The following is an 11356-nucleotide window of genomic DNA, read 5'->3' on the forward strand; positions in this document are numbered from 1 at the left end:
GGCCTTTGGGGCACCCTCCTGAGAACAGACCTCCAGACCAGCTGAGCAGTACCCCCTCAGGCCCACAGGGCTTCCCTGCCAGCTAAGAGACTCCAGGACCGGCTCAGCAGTGCCCCCTTCTCAGAGGCCTGAGTTTCAGCTCCATGGGAAACTCACTGGAGCTTCTAAGTTGCAATGCTTCCCTTTGTTCTTCTAGGCCTAAGGGTCTAGCTGCTTTCTGCAGGAACTTTCCCATTTCTAAGCCAGATTGACTTAATCTTCTCAGTCCCCCATTAGTCACCTAACACCTAGTTAGCTGTGCTGTCTCTTGACCCTGATTGATCAGGCATGGCACCATGCTACACACATATGGACTCCTGGTAGATGCTCACAGAGAACATGTCTTCCTGTCTGGGTTTGGGAAACCGAGGTCCATTGCCCAGGGAGAGCTGAGGCTGGACTGCCCAGGGCAGTTCTGCCCCACCTGCTGCTGGTCCATTCCCTCAGTGTACACCGGAAGCTTGGTATAGCGGCGGTCCCGCACGCGGGGTAGGTGATGCTAGGAGCCGCCTCTATCAGGGTGAAGAGGGGTGTTGTGCAGGAGAACTCGCACAGGAACCATGTGGTTGCAGAGGGAGCACACCAGCTCAGCATTGTGGGGGTTTGGAGGGTGGGGAGTGAAGGACGCACAGGTGGCGAGGCACTGAGTGGGTGGAGACCCAGTTTCCATCTACTGTTTATTGGACACCTACAGTGGCCAAGCCCTGGGCGGACCTGCTTATACTTATGTAATCGCCAGCCTTACAACAACCAGGTGAGATAGGTGTTCTGACCATGGCGGAGACTGCGTCCCGACTGGAACTACTCGGCGCTGTGGATTCGCTGGTGCTGAATGAGCTTGGTGCTCTGGTGGAAGCGGCGGCCACAGTCCTGGCAGGCGAAGGGCTTCTCTCGTCGGTGGGTGCGCAGATGCTGCGTGAGCGTGGGCCGCTGGCGGAAGGCCTTGCCACACTCAGGGCATGCATAGGGCCGTTCACCCGTGTGGATGCGCCGGTGTTGGGTGAGGTTGGCGTGCTGCCGAAAGCTCTGGCCGCACTCGGGGCAGGCGAAGGGCCGCTCGCCCGTGTGGATGCGCTGGTGCTCTGTGAGCCGCGAGACCTGCGTGAAGCCCAGGCCGCACTCGCCGCAGTGGTAGGGCTTCTCGCCTGTGTGTGTCCTCTGATGACGCGTGAGCTTGAGGCGCTGGCTGAAGCGCTGGCCACACTCGGGGCAGGCAAAGGGTTTCTCGCCTGTGTGTACGCGGAGGTGCTGCGTGAGCGTGGGCCGCTGGCGGAAGGCCTTGCCACACTCGGCGCAGGCGAAGGGTCGCTCCCCGGTGTGGATGCGCCTGTGCTGCGTGAGGTTGGAGCGCTGCCGGAAGCTCTGGCCGCACTCGGCACAGGCGAACGGCCGCTCGCCACTGTGCACGCGCCGGTGCTGCAGCAGCACTGAGCGGCGGCCGAAGCGCTCGCCGCACTCAACGCAGCCAAAGGACTTATCGCCTGTGTGTACCGCCTGGTGCTCCAGTAGCACGGAGCGCCGCGCGAAGCTCTCGCGGCACTCGCTGCACGGAAAGGGGCCGGGAGGCTCAGGCGCACCAGGAGGGGCCGAGGGCGTAGCGCCAGGGCCGGGAGGATCGCCGTGGATCCGCTGGTGCTGCAGCAAGTTGGAGCGCTGCCGGAAGCTCTGGCCGCACTCAGCGCAACGGAAAGGCTGTTCGCCCGTGTGCACTCTCCGATGCTCTTCCAGGCGCGCGCTGCGCACGAACCCCTGGCCACAGTCGCCGCACACGAACGGCCGCTCCTCGTTGTGCGTAAGCTGGTGGCGCAGCAGGTGCGAGCTGCGGCTGAAGCTGCGGCCGCACTCGCTGCACACGAATGGTCGCTCACCCGTGTGGATCTTCTGGTGCCTCAGCAGGTTGCTGCGTTGGCTGAACACCTTACCACACACATCGCAACGGCCGCCCCTAACCACCCCACCCCCAGTGCTGGGGCGGCCCCGGCTCCGGCCCCTGGGGGAGCGCCAGCGGGTGCTGACCAGAGCAGGGCCCACACCACGGCAGGGATCCTCGTCCGTGGGGTCCTGCTCACTCCTCAGATCGCTGGGGAGCACAAGCGCATGCGCAAAGCCACCTTCGCGGGAGGGTGATTGGATCTGGCCCGAAAGGCCAGCCATGCCGAGGTCCCAGGGGACGTGGAGGTGAGGGCTTACACTACCTGGACCTGCGGAGACGCTGTTCAGCTGCAGCGCAAACCCTGTATGCACAAGGGGACCGTTCATTCATGACAAAATGCCCACCGTGCCCGGACCCACGTCAGCCCTGGGGACACTGTGAACTACAGGGACCTGAAACTGACCAATGAGGCAGATGGAGGTGACAAAGGCAGGGGTAGGGATGCTATCTGTACAGACTTCCCTGATGAGGTGACAATGAGACAGAACCCAGTGCAAGGAGGAAGACTGGGCTTTGTGAAAAAGCTTTCCAGGTCTGATTTAAGTTGGAAAAAATCATTTTTGGAAGGGCTGTAGGGCAAGTGTGGGGGCACTGCCTAGGTGGAAAATGATGGTCTCTGCAAATGCAGGGAAGTGAGTGGGTCTCGAAGGCTGGAGGTAGAGCCAACAACAGTAAGAGGGTGCAGGCTCCTGGATGGTGGTCTAGGGTTTGCATGTGCCTTGCTTGTGATGTCTGTGGGGGCATCTGAGGAACACAGATTTCGTGCAGGCTGTGGGGAAACCTGAGCAAGGGCTCTGGGGCATATACATGGCACACAGAACCCAGGGCCTGCTAGTGATCAACACAGGGGTGGGTGTCTACAGAGGAGAGAAGTGGGTCCCAGCCACACTGGGCACTCTAGCGTCTGACGCTGGGAGGAGGAGGTACCAGCAACTGCAACTGAGAATCAGGGCCTGGAGAGGGTGGAAACCTGGAGGAGGTTAAATTAAGAAGACTGAGAGAGCAGTGAGGGCTTTTAGTGGGTGAGAGAAAATCCATAAGCCGCCAAAGAAAAGTCAGATAATTAGAATACGTCAAAGGAAATCAGCAAAAACCACATCAGAGTCAAAAGACAAATGGCTAAAAAATAAAAAAAATTAAATTTAAAAAAGGGCAAATGGCAAACTAATAAACTCTCCACAGGCAAAGGGCTAACTAACCTCCTGAGTAAACAGCTACAATAAATCAATAAGATCAATAACCTCATAGACACACAGGCAAAGGATGTGAACAGGACAGGAAATGTAACTAATGCTTATATCCCATAAAATATACTCCATCTCCTCCTAGTAAGAAAAATGCACCCTAGAGCTGAATTCATCTGCCATTTCCACACCCTGACTGCAGGGACCCAAGTGTTCCTATGTATTGCTGGTGAGCATAAATGGGAAGACAGTGTGGCAAAATCCATCAAAACAGCAAATATCCCACACTTTGATCAAGTAATTCCATGTTTAGGTACTTCTTCAACAGTTGTGCTCCTCCTCGTATTAAAGATTACAGGCGTGAGTCACCGTGCCCAGCCCATGTATGTTTTATAGAAGAGGAATGGGGCTGGGCCGGGTGGCTTACGCCTGTAATCCCAGCACTTCGGGAGGCCGAGGCGGGCGGATCACGAGGTCAGGAGATCGAGACCATCCTGGCTGACATGTGAAATCCCGTCTCTACTAAAAATACAAAAAATTAGCTGGGCGAGGTGGCGGGCGCCTGTAGTCCCAGCTACACGGGAGGCTGAGGCGGGAGAAAGGCCTGAACCTGGGAGGCGGAGCTTGCAGTGAGCCAAGATGGCGCCACTGCACTCCAGCCTGGGCGACAGAGTGAGACTCCATCTCAAAAAAAAAGAAGAGGAATGGGCCAGGCGCAGTGGCTCATGCCTGTGATCGCAGCACTTTGGGAGGCCAAGGTGGGTGGACCGCCTGAGGTCGGGAGTTCGAGACCAACCTGACCAACATGGAGAAACCCCGTCTCTATTGAAAAAAATACAAAATTAGCCAGGTGTGGTGATGCATGACTGTAATCCCAGCTACTTGGGAGGCTAAGGCAGGAGAATTGTTTGAACCGGGAGGCAGAGTTTGCGGTGAGCCGAGATCGCGCCATTGCACTCCAGCCTGGGCAGCAAGAGCGAAACTCCATCTTAAAAAAAAGGAATGAATCTATGTCTGTAAATGTCTTTGCTTCTGTATGTACAGCATCTTTTTAGAAAGACACATAAGAAACAAGCAATGTTGGCTGCTGGAGAGCAGGAGTGTGTGGCACAGGCAGGGAAGGGGCATTCCACTGTATACTATCTTGTGCCTTTTGAAACCCTAACATATGAATGTATTAGCTATTCAGAATGTTCTCCTGATGAAGACATAAAAAAGACCTCTCTGAGCCAGGTGTGGTGGCTTAAGCCTGTAATCGCAGCTACTTGGAAAGCTGAAGCAGGAGGATCACTTGAGGTCAGGAGTTTGAGAACAGCCTGGGCAAAATAGCAAAACCCCGACTCTTTAAATAAAGCAAGACTCAATTTCATAAATAAATAGATAAACCTCTCTTGCTGCAAAGAAAAGGCACAGTTTTATTCCCAAGATTCCTTTTCTTTTTTTGAGACTGGGTCTCATCCCCCTTGCCTAGACTGGTGTGCAGTGGCACGATCTCAGTTCACTGCAGCCTTGACTTCCCTGGCTTGGGTGACTCTCCCACCTCAGCCTCCCAAGTAGCTGGGTCTACAGGTACGTGCCACCATGCCAAGCTAGTTTTTTGTATTATTTTTTAGTAGAGATGGGATTTTGCCGTGTTGCCCAGGATGGTCTGGAACTCTTGGACTCAAACAATCCACCTGCCTCAGCCTCCCAAAATGTTGGGAGTACAGGCATGAGACTGCACCTGGCTAAGAAGATTCTGCAAACTCAGGAGGTGGAGGCACCTGATACCTCTGGCCATGTAGCTGAATGGGCAGGGCACCAGCCAGGCTGGAGAGGCTGTTTCAGAAGCAGATGCTGGGCAGGGCTGCTGCTGTGGGCTCTGTCCACACAGAATTCTGAGCCAGCAGTATGTACTGCCATGATTGACTTCTGGATTTCTTCTCCCATCCTGGCAGAAGGCTATGTTAAGGGTGAGAAACCATACTGAGAAAGTCAGGGTTGTTAGTTAAACAGTCCCATTGGACGCTGAGATGTCAGTCTCTCTCCCAAGGATGCTGACAGGAGGCTGAAGGTACCTTCCTGTAGGATTCAGACGATGGAATGAAACATGCTTACAGTGGAGAATGCCCCCAAACTGGCCTAGCCACATTGCCCTATGGATCTGTTTGCAGTATGCACTCATACACAAGCTGCTTGCTCACATTCCCTAAGAAAAGGGTCTCGTTGGGGAGTGGGGTTCCCCCATGTCCCTTCCAGCCAGTAATCCCCACATCTACCTGCTCCGAGCTGTCAGCCAGATTTGTGGTGCCCCTCTCTTGCATATAAGCCAACAACTCGGAAAGAATAGAGACCACACTGTTTTTTTAAAAAAGTTACTGCTGTTCTCAGAGAAATAAGGATAGACATTACAAGTGAAAGAACAGGAGGCAGCTAAAAAGATGAACATTCAGAGAATGAAAACACTCTTGGAAATTAAAAATATGCTAGAAGAGGCCAGATGAAGTAGCTCATGCCTGTAATCCCAGCACTCTGGGAGGCCGAGGTGAGACGATCACTTGAGGCCAGGAATTTAAGACCAGCCCTGGCAACATAGTGAGAAACTGTTTCTACAAAAAAATAAAAAAATTAAAAATGAGCCAAGTACAGTGACACATGCCTGCAGTCCCAGCTACTTGGGAGGCTGAGGCCAGAGGATCACTTGAACCCAGGAGTTCGAGGTTACAGTGAGTTATGATGGCACCACTGTGCTGTAGTCTGTGTGAAAGAGTAGACCCTAAAAAAAAAAAAAAAAAGCTACCAGAAATGAAAATGTTAACAGAAGGTCTGAAAGATACAAGTGAGGAAATTTCCCGGAAAATAGAGTAGAAAGATGAAGGAATAGAAAATTGGAGTGAAAAGAACACAAAAGGATTCATCCTAGAGGCCAATAGCCAAGTAACAGGCATCCCAGAAACAGGGAACAGAGCAATATAATGGAAGGAAATAAACATTTCAAGGCAGTTTCTCAGAACTGAGAGATGTGAATTTCAAACTGAAAAGGCTCACCAACAATAGTGATCAAAAAGGTTTGTGACTGTATTAATAAAAAGAATTCTTCCAGCCAAACTTCAATCTAACGTTGAGGGTTAGACAATGTGTTTCAGATATGGGACATCTCAGAATTTTATCTCCCGCACCAGAACACCCAGAAAGCTCCACTAAAACAAAGGTGTGAACTAAGAAAGAGGAGACCCTGGGTCTCGGGAACAGGAAGGAACAGAACAGAAGATGGGGTGTCGGGGAGCCTGGATGATGCCAGACAAAGGTGGTGGCTAACAGGTAGATGGCAGGGGGGCCTCTGGCCTGTAATGCCTGCATGATTGGGCAGGATTCCTGTCCTGTGTCAAGGTCCCTCCTGCCCACCTGCTCTGTCTATTGACCTGCTGTCCTTGTCAGGTCCCAACCCTACCTGTCTTGATGCCTGATCAGCAGGATGCAAGCCCAGGAGGCCATCCAAGATACCAGGACTGGGAGAGAATATGGGTATGGGGAATACAGGCCCTACTTGCAAAAGGTTTTACTGGGGTGGGGAGTTTCTAGAAAGTAGAGGGACTGTGGGATCAGTGGTAGTGGTGGGTGGCTTTTTTTGAGGACAGAAGATGCTAGAGGAGGTAAAACCTTACATGGGATGATCTAGGGAATGGGGAAACTTGGAGATACTGGAGTGAGAGGGCTGCCTGCGTAAGGCGAGGAGTGGGGTCAGTGGAGATCGTGCTGTCCATGCGGAGGGCCTAGTCCCCCACACCCCATTTCACTTACCTGGGGAGAAGATGTCCCCAGCTTCCTCATGCCACAGGGCCCTGGGGTGCTTCCTCCATGGGGGACCCTCAGGCCCAGTCTTACTGTGGGGAAAGTCCTGGTCCAGCACTGTCCCACATCCCTGAAATCACAGTGGTCACTGCTCATCTGTGCCTGGCTGGGCTCAGGGAGCAGCCCCCAGGGAAAGGAGGAGAACATGGACCTGGGCAGGACTTACCTGGGCCTCCTCAGGCAGGAGGGTGGGTACAGACTCCTGGGTGGCAGCTAGAGGCCCAGACTCCAGGAAATCTAGAGAGGAAAACTGGGATCAGGCAGCCTGAGCGAGTTTCCACCCCACTGCCCTTCTTAGTGGTGTGCCAGGTGCTGGGATGCAGAGAGGAGGGATTCCTGGTTGTGGGCTTGGGTTGGGGAGGGCAGTGCAGGGTAGCTGAGGGTCCAGCTTAGGGGCTGGGTGAAGCAGAGTACCCTAGAAGGCCATGGTTTGAGCCGCAGTGGGATGAGATGGCCTTAGATCTGTGCCCCTGTAGCCCTACGTGAACCATGGAGCAAGATGGTCAGCGGGGATCAGAGGTATTGTACAGGGGTCCACACAGGAATGGCAGGGTGTGAGCAGCTAGTTCAGGTGCCCTGCCTGGGAGGTGAAGGGGGTCACACCCCTAACACAACGAGGTCATCCCTCAGCAGCTCCTAATTATACCTCGGCCTGCTGTCTGTTCCCCAGTGAAAAGCAGATATTGCCTAATAGATCTCCTTGGGGACTGAACACCACATGCCATCAGTGCTGGGAAACCCCAACAGCCTGCTCCATGCCAGGGGGTTCATGGGTACAGGGCTGTGGCAGTCAGGCTTGGTGTGTGAGGGGTAGTGACAGTGCTGGCTGCAGTGGAGGGGAGACCTTACTGGGTGGAATGTGGGGGCTGCTGGCACATGGAAACCATTCCATTTATGACAAACTTGGCCCAGTGGACTTCAGACTGACTGCTCAGGCCAGGCTGCCTGGCCCACCCAACCAGACCTTAGGTGCTGCCCACACTGCATGCCCTCACCTGAGTCCTCTGTAACCTCTGGTTCCTCTTTCACCTGCAGGCCCAGTGATGCTTCCTGCATAGTCCTAGGAGGTGTCTTGGGCACAGGCTCTGGAGTTGGAGGTTCAGTTTGAGGTAGGGGCTGGAAACTGGAGGGCTCCATCTTCTCTGATAGGACCTCCTGGCCCTGCACCTGGACTGTGACCTGGGGAGATGCCCCCACCATCAGAGGTCCTACCAGAGAGTAAGGCTGGCCGCAAATCTCACTGTACGATCCCAGGGGCCCGCCTTGTAAATACCTACTGACTAGGTCCTTCAAGGACCCACCTCCCCTAGTCCCTGAGCAAAGAACGAAGGGACCACCTGCAGTCCCTCCCCTGCTCTGACACCCAGAGCCTTGCAGTACCTTCCCCATATCCCCCTAGCCTGCAGCTCCTATGTCCATGTGACTGCAGGTGATGCAGGAATGGGCTACAGAGTCTGGCCCTGGAATCCCTTTGCCCTGGGCAGCCTTGCACAGAGTCTCTGTTGCAGGTGGCCACTTCCATACCACAAGGGAGAAGGTGTGTCTGGCAAAGCATGGTGCTACCCAGGGTGAGGCAGAGCTGGATGATGCTCCAGTCCTGAACCCCATTCATGGTAACTCACTCACCCATCTCCGGGGTTCGCCCGGCTCCTGGCGCAGCCCATCTACTAGGGCAGCAGCCTCCTCGGGGCTGCCTGGCCGCTGCCCCTGCATACGGGCCTGGATCTCAGGGGGCAGTGCGCCCAGGAACTGCTCCAGCACCAACAGCTCCAGCATTTGCTCCTTGGAGCATACCTCTGGACGGAGCCACTGGCGACACAGCTCTCGGAGCTGGGCCAGCGCCTCTTGGGGCCCTGTGGCCTCCTCATAGCGGAAGCACCGGAAACGCAGGCGTGCAGCTTCAGGGCCTGGGTCCCATAGGGCAGCCTCACCCTCCTCCTCAGAGTCCTCTAGCTTCACCATGACAGGCCCCTCATCTTCTGGGGGTGCTCGGTCTGGGGAGCCCAGCACCGCAGGCCTCATAGAGGGTACCAGGTCAGGTATCTGAGGCCAGTGTCTGCCCCTGGTGAAGAAATAGGATGAGGCTGTTGCAACAGGAATAGACAGTGAATGCTTCACTACCTAGTGTATCCTGTACTGTTTGATCCTCAGACCTACCCCATGTGGAAGGCAGATGAGGAAAGAAGCAAAGAAAGGCCATTCACACCCCACAGACTTACGCAGCTAGAAGCCCTCCCTTAGCCACCTGTATCCCTGGTCTTCTCTCCACTTGGGCCTGTGCAAAGTCTCTGATAGACTCCCTGCTCCAAACACAGGCTTTTTTCTTTTTTTTTTCTTTGCAACAGGGTGTCACTCTGTCGCCCAGGCTGAAGTGCTGTGGTAAGATCATGCGGCACTGCAGCCTTGACCTCCCAGGCTCCAGAGATCATCCCACCTCAGCCTCCCAAGTAGCTGAGACAACAGGTGTGTGCCATGACATCCGGCTAATTTCTTAATATTCTGTAGGGATGGGATCTTACTATGTTGGCCAGGCTGTTCTTGAACTCCTGGGCTCAAGCAGATGATCCTCTTGCCTTGACCTGCCAAAGTGCTGAGCCTTAAAGGTTTGTTCCACCATGCTGGCCCACAGGCTGTTTTTTAGGTCTAGAAGACACTTCTCTCCCCTGTATCCTTCCCTTCTTCTACATGTGCAACCTCATTCCTGCGCTGCAGCTCTCTCTTTTACCAGGTGGATGGCATCTATACACCTACAGCCTGGGCGTCAGCATCACTGCTGGCATCTATCCCCACCCAACACCAGCCCTCACTTCACCTTCTACTCTCTCATCTACTTAGATTTGGCTCCTCAGTTGGGCCTCACCATCATTCCCCTCTCAGCCTGGAAGCCTCGCTCCACCTAATCCTCCATGTCAACCTGTGCAGTCACCTGTATGGCTCAGCCCCAAGGCAGCACCCTCTCTCCCTACTCAGTCTCATCTTCTGAGCCCAGCATCACACTACACAATGCCCCATCTCGGCTTCCTGATTTAGGTGGGGTTGGAAGAGGATAGGGCAGCTTCGCAAGGGGTGGGGGTGGGGGTCGGCAAAGGCTCCAAGATCGCTGGAACAGGAGCCTGCAAGGAAGTCCCGAGATTCTGATTCCGCCCATCTTCAGGTCACTGTGCCTTTGAGAACTTGTTTCCGCATCTGCAAGTGGGGCTGGCTGACCTCGCGCTGTTCCTCCTGCAGCTGCGGCTTTGTGAAGGAATCTGCGTTATGAAGGGGATGGCGCCGCAGAATCATCCCCCCCGTGGGTGGCATTGATTTCGAGGGCCACCTGATCCTGGGGGCCAAGCCTCCACTCTTCAAGGTGCCAAGTCAACCTGAAACCCTGGGAGAAACTTGGGTCATAGCCAAGATGGTAGGTACCCACGGTGGGTTCCGAAATACACTTCCCAGAAGTCCAGGCGGCAACTTCCGCTCCAGCGTGCCAAGGTAGGTCGTGAAGACGCCTAGGCAGCCGGGGGCGGGGATCCCAAAGCCTGTCGTCGTGGCAACCAGTAGTGATTGACAAGCCTCTCGCTCTAGCCCTGGGCGCTCCCGTAAGGAGTGCCCAGATTCCTTCCCTGCGCTCCCGGTCTCGCTGGGCAGCCGGAATCCCTGAGTCTGCAACCACCACCCCGGTCCCCACCCTAGCCCTCCCGGTTCAGAGGACCCCCGCCCTCACCTCGGCGCTCAGCGAGCTGCTCCGCGCTCCTGAGCACGCGCAGTCTTCGACTTCCCACCCGCTGGACTACGTCTCCCAGGATGCTCCGCGCACCAGCTCGAGCGCCTCCTTGCCCTTCCCCCACCCTCGCCTCCGTTTCTACACCCTCTCCTCCCGTCCTCTAGCGGTGGTCGCAATCATCAGGTCACGCTCCTGGCCGCTTCTTCCCATGCTCCCCGCCTCGAATCCGTGCGTCGACATGCGCAAGCCTCTCGGGGACAACAGACTGCAGTACCGCCTTCCAGATCGCGCATGCCCCCCACCACGTTTTCCTCAATTCTCTACGGGCCTTCCTGAGATTAGCAGCGTCCTGCACCAATCACGGTCGTCATTGGAATGCCGTCGGCGCCCCACCGCGTCTCCATGGCAACTCCCTGCAGGAAGGGGCCTCTGCTACTTCCTAGGCCGCAAAATGGAGAAAGGCTTGGCCCGATGCTTTCCGGGAGATGTAGTCGGTAGGGTCCTTCGTGTGCACGTGCGCGCGCGGCGCGATGACGTTCCTCTGTGATCATGGGCGAGGGGCGGGCCCTGAACGTCTCCATGGTAACCTGGGGACCCTACCCGACATCGCCTGGGCAAGCCGGAGACGTGGCGGGCGTTGGGAATGCAACGGGACATGTGGGA

The 11356-nt window shown here is 55.4% G+C and overlaps 1 protein-coding gene across 6 annotated transcripts; it reads right to left on the bottom strand.

Annotated features, from left to right (window-relative positions):
* Positions 1-691: 691 nt before the first annotated feature.
* MZF1 (myeloid zinc finger 1) lies at positions 692-10935 on the bottom strand. Of its 6 annotated transcripts, none has more exons than XM_023197558.2 (7): positions 10694-10803; positions 9507-9566; positions 8614-9049; positions 7983-8166; positions 7154-7224; positions 6937-7057; positions 697-2273 (listed from the first exon to the last, which is right to left on the bottom strand). In XM_023197558.2, the coding sequence occupies exons 3-7, from the start codon at positions 9007-9009 to the stop codon at positions 841-843; spliced, it is 2205 nt and encodes a 734-aa protein (XP_023053326.2). In that variant the 5' UTR covers positions 9010-9049; positions 9507-9566; positions 10694-10803; the 3' UTR covers positions 697-840. The 6 variants fall into 6 exon arrangements, with proteins under 6 accessions (XP_026313352.1, XP_031790685.1, XP_023053324.2 ...); XM_023197555.2 differs by lacking the exon at positions 9507-9566 and adding an exon at positions 9914-10221 and having other exon boundaries at positions 10694-10781; XM_026457567.2 differs by lacking the exons at positions 9507-9566; positions 10694-10803 and adding an exon at positions 10194-10634 and having other exon boundaries at positions 692-2273; positions 8614-9051.
* Positions 10936-11356: the final 421 nt, after the last annotated feature.

Source organism: Piliocolobus tephrosceles, chromosome 21 (assembly GCF_002776525.5).
Source record: "Piliocolobus tephrosceles isolate RC106 chromosome 21, ASM277652v3, whole genome shotgun sequence".
NCBI lineage: Eukaryota > Metazoa > Chordata > Mammalia > Primates > Cercopithecidae > Piliocolobus > Piliocolobus tephrosceles.

Coding starts and splice junctions, on each gene's coding strand:
- MZF1 (XM_023197555.2), bottom strand. CDS start 9,963: ATGAGACTGAGTAGGGAGAGAGGGTGCTGCCTTGGGGCTGAGCCATAC. Junction 8,167..8,613: donor CGGGCGAACCCCGGAGATGG/GTGAGTGAGTTA, acceptor GCATCTCCCCAG/GTCACAGTCCAGGTGCAGGG. Junction 7,058..7,153: donor TCCTGCCTGAGGAGGCCCAG/GTAAGTCCTGCC, acceptor CTGTGATTTCAG/GGATGTGGGACAGTGCTGGA.